Here is a 14,490-nt window from a genome sequence, read left to right on the forward strand (position 1 = left end):
GGCCTTCAATCCTTCTCTTGGGCTCGTAGAGTGATGGAGGAAGGAATATGTTCCCCATTGCGGAGCTTGCTGGATAGCTTTATATGAATCCTATGGAGTGCTTAATGAACCGAGTAATGGCTCAGCTTTGTACGAAGTTTGCAAGACCTCAGGCCTGACCCTCGCCAGGCTTCCTCTGTCCAAAGTTTTCTTGATCTGCCTGCACCTTTGTTTTACTTGGTTCAGCTGTAACAGCAATTTTTGTAATCGAGAAGGTGCCTACGGCTAATTTGTTACGAACATAGTTTATATAGACAGAAGCATCAAGCGGTCATTCTGCATAGAGCCAGGTATTTAATGCCACTAACATGATGAGATACAGGCCTGGCATGACTGGAGTAGCCTTCAGAAGCGAAGGCAGAGTACCATAGTACAGACACAAAGAGGAAAAAAAATGGGCCACAAACTTGGCACTGGGGTCCCCACGGCTATAAACAACTCAGACAGACCAACATGAGGAGTATATATGTGGTTACGCCCAATATAAAAACTAAAGAGTAAAGAGAAGAGCTCTGAAGAGAGCTGTGGGCTTCAGTTGACTTCAACACACACATTCCTTTCTAGCGACTGAGGATGCTCAGTGTCATGAACATATTCTAGAAAATGAGATTCACTTTTATATCGTGTCAGTTGTATACTGCAATTGCTATACTCCACTAAGTGCAATTTCTAATTAAATTGGGATTTGAGTGCATTGTTGTGTCGCTATGCTAAATCAAAATCCCCTGTAACTGCAAGTAACTTCAAATTAATTAAATTTTGTACTATATATTAAGCCCTCCGCATACGGAATATCTAAAAGAACATGGTCAAAGAGTATTGTACTATGACAAGGTCTCAACAACAAAAAAAGGTAACATCCTACAAAACAGACTTCAAAAATTAAGCTGCTATCATCTCATTGTATCTACCCCTTAAATTAAAAAAAAAACAAAAACAAAGACAAAACAAAAACAAAACAAACAAACAAGAAGAACCAAAAAATAAAACCACTTTCAATGAAATCTTCTAAAAATAAAAAAAAAGGAGGAAAAAACTCTTTGGGCCTCAGGATTTGGATTTGCTGTTTGCACAGAAAAGGAAAATGTATGTATAAAGAGTAGCAGGGAACCCATGCAAAAAGCCTGGCTCCACTGTTATACACGTTGTAGGTTAATACATGTAAAGCCTCCCTCCAAAACAAACCCAGTGATCTTCTACCAAAAATGCAGTGTTAAACTTGAGGGTAAGAATTATGAATCAAGCAATTAATTTGTGTAGAACTTTACAATGAATCTTCAATTTTTTTTTAAAGGTTAATGTCTTTTGCTGACCTTTTATCCCTTCGCACTGGAAAGGTTCTCATCAGAGGCAACTACAGAGTAAGCTTCTGTCACCAGAATTTTCAGAGATAAATGCTTCATTTTCACCAAAGAGGAGGGAAAAAAGAGGAGTGCATGCTACACATCGTTAAAATCATTTTATTGTGCGATTCTAAACTGGTTTAGTGTTATCATAGCTACACAACTCACAGCCAAAGTTAAGCTTATTTGGGTAGTAATGTACCTTAACTCTCAGGTATAGATTTAAGTTTAAACTTAGCTTAGCATTTGCTGGGTTCTAGTTTTCTTGTTTGAGGATAAACAGAATTCTAACATATTTTATCAAAGCATAACATGCATAGCATTCAACTAGCCATTAAGTAGTTTTTGCTAGGAATACAAAAGATTTAAATTACCCACAGAAAGATACAGTTCCCTTTAGCAGCAATTCCATCAGGAGTAGAAAACGCCATCATGTGAGAAAACACACAGAAACAGATGGGAAAACACAACAGAAGTATTCAAGTTTTCAAAATGAGATAAAAGGAACAAAAATTGCTAAAACAATGACGAAAATTAAGTCCTCTTCAAAAATCCCTTTCAAAACTGAAGCTGTAAGAGCAATCTGCATGAAAAGTACCGGCAAGACAAGTTAAAGGAGAAGGGTCACTGTAGAGTCTGGGGAGTGCTTTTAGTGGTTTTCTTTCATTTCCAAAGACAGAGGAAATAAAAACAATCACTAACTGAAATGTTCACAGTTTGGTCTTTTAGCAGCACTTTCTTTTCTCTGTAGAAGACATATGCAGGTTTTGAAAGCCACAGGTCTCACAGCTTCATATATTTTCTATGCAAATAAAAATTACTATTGATGGATATTGCTTAATTCAAGCACAGAAAGAGAAAAATACTGGAAACAGGTATGCTAGCTAGGTCTCAGGAACATAAGATATACAGAAACACAACTGTGACTTCCTTTTAGACAAGGAAGTAGGGCAGAGTCAGGGGAGACGCACCCAAAGCCTCTGCTCCCCTGTACATTTAAATTGGGATGCTATGTTGGACTTTCTGAATCAATTCTAAATATTACAAAAAAAGTTGACCAAACCCCTGGTTTGAAGTATACTTTTACAGCAGCTGTGCTAAAAAGCCTGGTTGTTGAAAGCAAGTTGGCAAACTGAACAAACTGCCCCTCACCAAACAAAGAAAGCGACACACACAACCTTCCATAACACAAAGCTGCCTTCTTATACTTTTGGATGGTTATTTCCAACTCACACCTCTGCCCAGCAGCGTTGCCGACATGGCTGCGTAAATCCACATTTGTCAGGACAACAGAGGGAGCTGCGTCAGTACAGGAAAAAGCACAAATTGACTAGCTACTTCTAACTATTTTTAGCTCATTTAGATCTCCCTCTCAAGTGACTTTAAGGTGAGAGCGAGAATCTATTCCGCTTCTGGTTAAAAGACTTAGGTTTAGGTGTGAAAATATTTTACATTTTAAAAAGCCCCAATGAATGATACCAGAGCAAAATAAATCAAACGTTAAAATATTAAAAATATAATATGTTAAAATGTTAGAAATTTAATATACTAAAATCTAAATTCTATTGAAATTGGTATCAATGTTACTACTTTCTTAGGGTATCTTTATTCCAAGTTCGAAAATCTTCCACTAATGGCAAAAAAAAATAAGTTAAGGCAGAAGTTCTCGTGGATCAGCAAAAGCATGTTCATGTACTGGCTGCATGATAAGAAAGGATATTTTGCCGTTCTTTATGATGGCCTTTCATAGTGCTTTAAATTAGCATTAGACTGAGCTAAGTGGCATGCTCCCCATACTTCTCTGAAATTCTTGGCTTTGAACTACTAATTTTTCAACACTACTTTAAGTCAAAATAGCATCATATTTAATTTTATTCTGATAATTGGCGTTTTCTTCCCTCTCTTCAAAGATGGTCTTGCTGGGAGGATATATTCTCTCAATCCTCTTCTATCAGACTAAATCTTCACAGAAGCCTTTCCGCTTCCAGCTCATTTCAAACAATCCCCAAAATACATCTTTTTGGGTTATCACCACATCCTTTTATCAGTGAAGTAATTTTTACTTCACTGAAGTGATTTCATGATGTACGTGATTTCATGAAGTACAATGAAGTAATTTCATACCGCATCTACTGTGGCTACTGTGTCTTTGGCATGACTTACAGGATACAGGGTTCTGAATAGGAATTACTTGTCTAGGTCTCCATTCTTGTAAACTGCCATTTCCTGAGAAGGACAACAGGAATACACTCACAGCTGCTCCAAAGAGCTACGTGAGACCAGGCCCAGGCTAAATCAAGAACTTGAGAATCCCATAGAGCAGTGTGGATAGTAAGTATATTAAATGATTTCCTTCTTCACCAGCCACTGTGATGACGCTCTTCAAAACTTCTCCACCCAACTCCCTATTTCCAGTAGTGGAATTGTGCATCTCAAAAGCAATCCCTGTCAACTTCAAGAGGTACCTGAGAAGCACTAGCTGTACTTGCAAAGCTTCGTATTTCAATATGTTGGACCACCTAGCAACTTAGAAGTATGGTATCCATTGTATAGACTTGTGCTACTCAACACATATCATTCAGCCAAGTCTAGTTCTTACCTAAAATCAATATATTAATGAAAATAAAAAAATGGCAAAAAGGAAGAAGAATATCTCTCTAGAATATTTTAAAACCTCATTGGAAACAAGGTGATGAAAGATGATGAAAGAAATATATATTGATTGAATATAATTAGCATGGGTGTGAAATAGAGCTGGTAAAACTTTTAAAAGCAGAGATAGAGCCTGATGTTTGAGGGGAAGCAAGACATTAATATATCGTAATTGAACCTATTTAGAAAAGATACAGAATACTTAAGGTTACCAAAGTAATTACTGGTTCCTATAGGGCATGAATAAGATTTTATTTTGGTGAATATCACGTATTACATTATGGCATGCGTTATATTTAGGAAAACGTCTGCAAAAGTCATTCTGTGATCATATCTGGGGCCCAATACTTGGATGGCTGTATGAAGTGCCATGACCTCCTGGTCAGACTAGATGATTTCACAAGTCTCCTCTGGCCGTAAAACCTTAAAAAATAATTTGAATTGAAACATCCATCTAGATACGTGATTTTGTTCTAAAACTCCAATCATGATACAAAGACATGGGAAAAACAACCTGGCAGAGCCAAGAAAAGAAATTAAATCTCTCGACTTCTACAGCCACTTCTATCTGCAGTTTTACTTACATATACACATGTAAGATATGCATGACATACATACAGAACCCTGTTTCCAAAGAGTACTAACACCTAACATACAAGTTCACTTAAGTCATGTGTATTTTCCTTACTTAATACTGACATACATTAAAATGCTTAGTCATTATTACCCTGTATGTGGTTTTTAGTGTAGTTTTAACAATTTATTGACAAACAGGTAGCTTTCTAGTGGGAAAATTGGTAAATATTAGTAAGTAACAGAAGTTACTCTAGAAAAAGTACAAATCTTACAAAGCTGGGACATTTTTAATCCTAAAGATGGCACTCATTCTTGTTTTAACAAAAAAACCACCCCACCTCACCCCTAAAAAAAATGCACCAAAAACCCCCAATCAAACAAACAAAAGCCATCAGCAACCACCTCAAAGCCAAATACTTCTGTTTTCTCAGGAATCAACACGATGATTTAAAGAACGTATTAATCGATCATTTATTTAAACAGCGTGAGAAATATTCCGAAAGTCTCAAGAGTCTAAGTGTGTTCTGGAGAGACTGGTAAATGAAAACAAGTATCTTTATCTGAAATAGGTAGATTTAAAAAGCATTTATAAGCAATATTAAACATTACACAACTTGTTCTTTCATAATTTTTCTGAAAGGGAAAGAGCCGTTCTCTGAAACAGGATACTACTAAGATGATAAAGGAAACTAGAGCCACAATAAACCTAAACCAAATGTATGATACTGTTTCCAAGTTGAATATAGTTGTCAGTGCTTCAACATGGATCTTGTTCTTAGGAAAGTATTTTATCTCATGTTCTCCAAGTGTTTTTATTAAAAAATCTGCCAAAACAAGCCTCTGCTAGGTCAACTACATTCCTCCTCAGCTTCCACGGGAGCCGTTTCTGTATGCCAAGAACCAAAGTACTGTGAACCACAGATGTCTGGAGACTTCCAGGAAAAGCATCAGCTTTACTACATATTTACTCAAAAGGTATTTCTACCTTCGAAACAGCATTATCAATAGCTCTCTCCCCAGGAATTTTTTAACACCGTATGGGATCAGAAGTCTCTTGCATGGGTGGAAATTGCCAGTCAGAAACATATCATGCTTTTTGCAGAAGAAATAGTTGTATCTATTACATATGTTCTTACAAATCACGGAGTCCTGATATCTTACTTTGTTTGTTGAAGAATTTTCCCCATATTTACAGATACAAAAGCAGACGACAAAGCAGAAACAGAAATATCCTTATGTTTTCTAAAACCTATGAAACACTGAGGCATTGGACCAAATATGTTTGACAGTATATCGTAAGAAAAAATTCTTCTTCATACACAGATATTTAACCACATTTTATACAGCACAGAAAACTGAAACTATTTGTCCAGTGGTTTGACACTACTTGATTTCTCTTTAAAGAACTTGATTCTGACTGTCTAAAAACAATCAAAGAAGCAAAAAAAACACAAAAGAAAACTCAACAGCTTTCACTTTCATAGAAGTCATTAACCCTTCCTCTTCATAAAAACATCTTGAAAACACCTAAGCCAAAGTTCACTGACTGGCATCTCATGATTTCTTGGACACACAGTGTATGATTCTGACCTCCCGCCAAGCAGTGCCTGCTGACCTGAAGAAAGTTAGCGCCAAGGGAAAAAAAAAAAAAAAAAAATGATTCACGTTCTTTATCCATCACTTCTTCTCAATTGTATCTCAGAAGTCTGAAACCCAAAAGTGACTCAGCATGCTTGTCCAGAAGTAAAACACAAATTAAATGGTTTATACGTTAAAGCAAGGAGTTCTGGATTTGAATTTCCTAAAATCAACCTAACTCCTCAACAACATCATACAGGCTTCAATTTCTATTTTGACAGAAATCCCCACTTTGAAAAGCACGGGGATAAATCTTCTGATCCAGTCATGACCAGCATGAACGACACTTTACATTTGACATAGCAAGCACAATTTCTTAGACCAAATAAATCTGTTCTTCAAAATAGGACCGCACAGGGATATATGTTCTTCAAACTAAGCACAGCAAAACTTCAGATTTTCTGAATAAACCATTTATGTTTCACATAGGAAATTTAAGCAGAGCAAATAAATACAACATTTATGGCTTCTTCTCTGTGCCTTCTTTCACGTATCCTGCCCTCTTCAAAGACTACAAACACCTATTGCAGTCATCAATACCATAAATCCCGCAGTTTACTCTGTTGCAGTCACTCACGGACACTGTTCTAGTTATTTCATGAGAAGTAACACATGAAGTTGCTACAAGTGTTCCAAGAGAATTTTAAAAAGGAAACTTGTTAAAGTTAAGCATCAGCACAGATAAAGAAAATGTAACGTATTTCATTCATAGAAATATACCTTAATTATGTGAGTTCATAATCATCTTTTTCTTTATTATCAAATCATCTCTTTCTTTATTATCAGTACTTTTGAATAATTGTCTGTGTTTGCATTTCTAAAACTCTAGGTACATTTTTGGCTACAGTCAAAGGGCACATAAAGCAAAATCACGTACCAGGCAGTAAAGTAATTCATTCTTTCTTCTAAAAAGCAGAAGGCTACTCATCTGAACAGACACTTACAAACTTACTTCATTTACTCCCCTAATGCAGAATCAGTGTAACGCTTTTCACCTGCCTGAAGCAGGGCAAGGTGGCCTTACCTAGAATTCTTCCAACAGAACATTATATATTGTAAGTCTGCCAAAACACAGAAAAAGCCCAAAACCAGGTTTGGGTCTCAGGTTTTATTTTCCTTTCAAATCTTTTACTAAAAATAAAAACAGAATAGTGGAGTTACACGGTTTTCCCAGTAGTGAGTGTAGCTGACATGAATGTGTGCCATTAAGCCGAATTTACCAAAGTCACCATATGCTCTGAGGAATGCATTCAGATCAGAAAAAAAAATAAATAAAAACCAGTCTCATTTTTGAGCTTAGTACAGCCTTCCAGCTTCAAGATAGGTCTGACTAGAGACCTGTCAAGAAAGAAGTTTAGTTAACAAAACACCTGTGAAATTTTGTTACCCTGTACCACAATAATTCAAGAGATTACCTTGTTAGTCAGCAGTACCTTAGGTTAGCTGGCTAGGCTGTTCTTGGTGATAAGGGAATGCAGTACTCCTTTACTACAGGCTCCTTTTTGCTGTGGTTCACAGGAATCAGAAATAATTTTGGTAATATTTTACCACTTAAAATCCTTTTCATCTAGTGGATCCAGCACCGATTCCCTCTAGCACTCAATTCAACTGATTTATGGAGGTGGGAGGTTCAGTTGCAAAATACACGACCAGGTATAAACTAGCAATATCATTACAGAACACAACACCAGAGAAGAACTTATCACTATTCAATACTGTGTTTCACATTCTAACAGGCAGATGCACCGTATCTTCTACCTATGTAACTTCCCTACACATTTTCTCAACATCAGAGAGTCAAAAGCTAAGGCAGGTATTTTTCTTCAAAATAATACAGTAATACAGGCTGAAACACTGGTACCCGCCCAAGTAATGCTATTGACCTGGAAGAGAATACGCATACAAACATCTAAACCATAGGTAATTCCAATACAACAATGTGCCCTAAATCTTAAGACAAAACTCCACCTTACAACCTTCCTTTCTTGCACTGCTCTTTTCAGAACCAGAAAATACGACTAACCTTTAACACCCAAAAGAGAGAACTGGTACATACCAAGAAGAAAAAATGAAGAGCAAGGTCACAATTTTTTAAAAGCCCAATGACTCAGCAGCTATTACTCCAATGGTGTTAAGATACCATAAACTGAATTCATGCATTAATTTTACTAAAGAAGCAGTGAATGTCTTAGGCAAGGGAAAGATCACTACTTTATAATTGGAGAACCAATTTAGACACCTTCGGCAAGGAGAAAGCTGACTAAAAGCAGCTATCTTTTAATGTCTCTCTTTGGGACACCTGTTGCTGCTGTTGAGCCAAATGAGGTATGATAGAGACCAGGTGTTTTCATGACCTGGAATATTAACGATCTCCTGATGCACTAAGCAAAATCACAGACACTTAGCCCACAAAAATTCACATTAAAATGTCCAAGCCTGTCATATTGGAATAGAGCAGAGAATCGCACTAAAGACCTTTCTTTCATTAATCTCTAATACTTTTGGTTTAAATCATCCAAGGCTGAAAGCCTCTGTCCCTACCCAATTTTGCCCTAAAATAATCTCACATCAAGTTTTACACAAAAAAATCAAAAACATGTGTATGCCAAATTTTAAAATCCTAGGATTCTTATAAATCCTTTTCACTAGAAAGTCTAGGGTAACATATCTTCTCCACAACTATTCATTTCTCTATAGTTATTAAATGCTGTGCCTGTATGCTGTAACTCCACACGCAGACTGCCAACAAGAAAAGGAGAGAGCTCCGAAAACCATCATTCACAGTAAAGAGTGAAAGTGGAGAATAAAATGAACAATTCAATTAAATTATAATAAATTTATTGTAGGACAGCACATGGAAGTATACTAAAACATGAAGAAATATTTAAGATTCTTTGCAATGTGCGTTTGTGAATTACATTATTCAGGTCCCACCTATGACAGCTCTGCAAAAAAACACTAAATCATATTATTGTTTTCTAGCCTGCGGATGCAGCACTTGCATACCTGTTCTTTAACTGAAGCTAGAATGGCAGAGGTTGTTTCAGTTTCAGAGCCATCGCCATTGGACGTGTTCAGCACAGGACTAAGGGAACTTGTCTTGTCAGAAGACGAGGGCTGGTCTGGAACAGGCATAGTTTCTGCAGTTTATGGAAAAACAAAACAATGATTTTGTTATTAGAAACATGACGCATATGAGAAATCATATGCATATAAGAATAACAACACTAATTTAAGGAAAAAATTATAGAACATGTTTCTGTTCTGTGATATAGAATTAATATATCATTTATTTAAAACTAAAACTAGTTTTAAATTAATTATAAAGTAAAATATTAAATGAACTCCCAGTCGTACTCCAAAATATCCACCACAGTACATTTGGAGAGGATTCAAATAATTTACAGCTGTGATTGTTGTATAGTATTCCAGTGGCAGCATCCAACATGAAATTACAATATCATGAAAGTAATGAATCATGAAATGCTTTGCAAACAGAAGCCCAACAAATGATACATGAGAGAAATATAAAACATCTAGTGTTGACTTTCCATCGTGCATGATTATTTAATATGTATTACATTTTAAGCCTAGGCAACTAACTTTGCCTTTCTTCTAGTCTAGAAGGTCATCTTGACAACATTTTATCAAAGTATTTTTGAGGAAAAACAGCACACCAGTTGTTAAGCCATGTTTTAGACCTGTTACAAAAAACAAAGATTCTTAACACTCGAAGGAATTTCTGGTATTCTTTTTTAGAGAGGAAAATGGTGGCGGTGACTGTGGAAAGACTTATCTTCCTGAAGGCTAAGCTATCGTGTGGCATCTCTGTTTAAATGTCACAACAGGCACACATCTCTGCAGGCAAGCTGCGCCACGTTCCAAAAGTAAAGGAGCCGAGAGGCAGCTTGCATGGTTATGAGCAGGCGAGTTAGGGTACGACCACGTTCATGTGGGAGCTGCCCAGAACTATTCTGTGGAAGAGAACTGGCTCGCAGGCTGCCAGCTGGAAGGCCCTCCTGAAGAGCAGCGGGGATACACAGAGGGATGTCATCAGAGGGGTCACACGTGCACAGCACTCGCCATTCGCATCAATGGCCAAACTCCTGCCTTGGCTCCATTCTGCTTTTCAAAGCCCATGTTTTTATAAAATAGAACTATTTTGGGAAGAAATAAGAAGTTTGAAAAGAGTGGGAAAGGGTAATTGGTAAAAGCAAACATAAAATTCAATACACAGAGCAAGCGTCCCTGCACCAGTTTGCCAGAGACATTCGGGCTCTAAAAGAAGGGGAGATGACATTCTATAAAGCTTTGGCTCTGAAGTTGCAGTGCTGCCCAAGAACACTCATTCGGCCCAGCTGGGCAGCCTTTTCCCAAAGCTCCCTGAAGCTCAAGACACTGGCATACATATGCAAGACAAAAACATGGAGATACAGATTATTCATAAAAAAAGGTCAGTTATTTCTCCTAAGAGAAGTCTCCCTAAATCTCAGTTTATACATTGAAGCATGAGATTATATATCATTTTAATTAGAGAAGCTACGTATTTTCATACGGCTTGCTTTTTGTAAGCAAATCACTGAAAGTGGTAAGTAACGCATCTTTGTCTCTGGTGGTGTCCTTGCTCCAGATACGTACACTATTTGAAGTTAATCTTTAAAATCTCAGATGATATATCTGTCTCCTTCTATCACAAGTACAAGTATACTGCACAAAACTTCTATGTGATTCCAATCCATCAATCTAAAAGGACTTTTGAATTACACTTTCTTATTTTGTGAAACAAAGGAACCGGCTTCTATTATAACAAGTTACCTAGTTTGTGGCATACAATTAAAGTTGCACTCTCTTGTAAAGTACCACAGAAAAGACATGTACACACATACATGCTTATTCTATTATCTCACTTTCAAACAATCTAATTATTTTCTTTTTTTACTAACTTATCAATTGCACTATCATAATAGAAAGCAAAGTAATTTTCCTTTTGGTATTGCAATTTACCTGAAAAAAATACAAATGGCCTAATCGTTCATCTCGTAGAGCTGTATTTGCAGAAAACACCGGAGCGCAACGCTCCTTGCTATCAACCCCGCAGCCTGTGAAGTCCATCTGAAAATTGTGCACAGGGAAGACCACAGGATTCGGGAACATGAGTAAGGACACTGATGGGAAGTTGTCCCACTACCCTGGGCGTTGGGGAGCCATGCTTCCCGGTCAGGGCGGCTCACCAGGGAGACACATGGAACTACAAGAGCATGAGGCGCAAAGAACTGCCTCCCCAAGACTGTGCTGAGATGGGAAGAAACGCCAGAGCTGCGAATGAAGTGCCTGCCAAACAGTTTCAGACACACGTGGGCTGAGAGCAGCCCCCCTGCTGCAGGATTGCCTTCTCGGCAGTTGGGAAGAAGCTTCCTGGAAAAAGCCCCTTTTGTCTGCTCAGCTCAGCCTCCTGCTCCTCCAGCCCTATCTGACTCCTAGCAAGGAGACTCTGCTGAACCGGCCTTTCCATAAACACTAGCCCAAATGGGTAAAACCCAGCAAATTAAACCAGGCTAGGAGTGAAGAACTCCCCAGTCCTGCTCCCATCTCTGCAATTAACTGTTATTTGAAATCCATTTAAATTTTCCTCTTCACCTGAAAAATTAAGAGGGCTTACCTGCTCCCTCCCATCCCCAGCTCCCTATCACAGCACACCATTACTGGGCCTGACTGGGAAGACACAAACACCACCTAGAAGGCCTCTGGATGCAGTCAAGGAGACCCTCATTCCCATATTGCACCTCTCTGTATTGGGTAAAAATGTTGGGGTTTTGGTAGTGTGCATGTTTGGGGGTGGAAGGTGCTGCAGGGCTGACCTGTGTTGGAGGACCTCACCCATCACCTCACCAAAGGAACCAACCTAACATGTAGCGAGGGGATGGGACACCAGGATGGGTCACACACACAATCACAGAATTACAGAATTGTTGGGGCTGGAAGGGCCCTCTGGAGATCATCTAGTCCAACGCCCCTGCCAGAGCAGGGTCACCTGGAGCAGGACGGACGGGAAGGCATCCACGTGGGTTTTGAATGTCTCCAGAGACGGAGACTCCACAGCCTCTCTGGGCAGCCTGTTCCAGTGTTCTGCCACCCTCCAAATAAAGAAGTTTTTCTTCGTGTTCAGATGGAATTTCCTGTGTCCCAGTTTGTGCCTGTTGCCCCTTGTCCTGTCACTGGGCACCACTGAAAAGAGTCTGGCCCCATCCTCCTGACACCTGCCCTTTAGATATTTATAAGCATTGATAAGATCCCCCCTCAGTCTTCTCTTCTCCAGGCTGAACAGACCCAGGTCTCTCAGCCTTTCCTCAGAAGTGAGGTGCTCCAGTCCCCTGGTCATCTTCATAGCCCTCTGCTGGACTGTCTCCAGTAGCTCCTTGTCTTTCTGTGTGGTCGTGTGCGGCTGTCTGATTTATTTTTCAATACAAAAATCAGTAATTTACAGTCTATGTTAATTGGCAATATATCTAATGAAGTGAAATTCCCTGACTCAAAGACTTGTTTTGGCCTGTGACACTCCCGAAGAGCAAATCCAAATGAAGCCCACTGAGGCACGGTGGGCTTCCTAGGTTTTCAGGAAGATGGCGGGAAACAAGCCTGCCGGAATTGCTGGCAAAAAAATTATCTGCTACACAAAATGCTTGTCCTAGCACAAACACACACCCCAAAATATTTAAAGTGTGCTTGAGAGGGACAGCAAGGCCACATGGTCAATGGGGAAGCCGATTAGTGGCCAAAAAGATGCTACTGGTAAGATGACACCAGTTTCTGTGTGTTCAAAACAATTACATCCCTGCGATACAAGCAGCAACTGACACCTGCTATTCTGAACTTGTTTTGGGACTGTATTCAACTCCTGTAAATTTTAATTTTCAGGCTCTAAGTTTTTGTAAACACTTTGTCTCCACCAAAGGACACTTCAAAAACTGCTTTAGTAGTCTGCAATTTTGCAAGTTTTAGTTTACTTAGAAAAAAAACAACTCTGAATACACAACCAACTGCTGCAATAAACTGTACTTGCTTCAAATAGGCTCAGAATCCGGACAAAACAGTAGCTAATGTTGTACAACCAATGCATGTTTCCAGGATTTGGTTGTGGTTTTTTTAAATATAGATCTTATAAAAGAAAAAAAAAAACAACTTTAAAAAAGGTACGTTGCATGTCCTCTTCATCTAGAAATGGAGAAATCACAAGAAATGTCTGTGACATTAAAATTAATGTTTTGTGCACCTATTAAAATTCTGGACAGAGAATATAATTTCTAACACCTATGTCATTAGTTCAGTTTATTACTGCAGTTGTTTGATGGGGAATGATTGCAACCAATTGCACTTAGCTAGTATCATTGAATCTACAGTGTGATGTTATCCAGACGAGCTGTTACCATTATGTATTTTAACATTTTTTCATTACACAAATTCATATGAGAAATACCACGTAGAAAGGAAACACAGAATGAGTTTTCAAAAGCAACAGAGAAGCCACTGTACAGGAGGTAGCTATATTTAAAAAATAACACATGAATCGGCAATAGTGTTTCAACAGCACACACCAACATAGCAAAGGCCCGCATTTGCACTACTCTGTCTGCTCAGAATAGGTATACCTTTTAATTTAGCTCAGTCTTCGTTGGAAGAAATAGAACATTCTCAGGTTTTTATGGGACTTAAAACTGCCAGTACTGTAGAATTATGGAAAATAAGGCTGAAATGGGCCTCCAAGCCCCCTGACCACTACCGAATCTCTAGACAAGGCAAATTTTTCTCCTGAGTCATTCTTAACATTTAGTACATATAATGAGTCTTTCACCGCTTCCCTCATGCAGCCTCTCGTGGCTGCCTCCCTCTGTTCAGGGTTCCACTGCCTTTACCAGTAGAAAATTTGCTTTAGTGTTTAATATAACACACTTAAGCTCACTGTTTATTGCACTATCCAGCATCGACAGAAAAAAATAGAATTATTCCATCAGACCTCTTCAAAAAAGCATTACCCTACATGATGATGACGACTGTTACTTCTGCTCTGGCTTCTGTTCTCTAGAAAAGTTACCCCAATTCTTTTAATTTTTCCTCATAAAATAAACTGGCCGATAGCCTTTTAATCCACACTCCTGGGAGCTTAGCACTAAAAACAAAGGGAAAATTTGAGCAAGTATGAGAAGAAAAATAGAAATTAAGCAGCTTAGCAGAGTACACCACAGCT

At 38.4% G+C, this 14,490-nt stretch overlaps 1 protein-coding gene across 2 annotated transcripts in view; it reads right to left on the minus strand.

Moving 5' to 3' along the window:
- Positions 1 to 14,490, minus strand: part of CTNND2 (catenin delta 2) — a 679,731-nt gene that overhangs the window by 546,162 nt on the left and 119,079 nt on the right. For both annotated transcript variants that reach the window (XM_054191357.1, XM_054191355.1), the window contains exon 2: positions 9,255 to 9,388. In XM_054191357.1, coding sequence (XP_054047332.1) covers positions 9,255 to 9,388 — 134 coding nt within the window. The remainder of the gene's footprint in view (positions 1 to 9,254; positions 9,389 to 14,490) is intronic.

Source organism: Rissa tridactyla, chromosome 2 (genome assembly GCF_028500815.1).
Source record: "Rissa tridactyla isolate bRisTri1 chromosome 2, bRisTri1.patW.cur.20221130, whole genome shotgun sequence".
Classification (NCBI taxonomy): domain Eukaryota; kingdom Metazoa; phylum Chordata; class Aves; order Charadriiformes; family Laridae; genus Rissa; species Rissa tridactyla.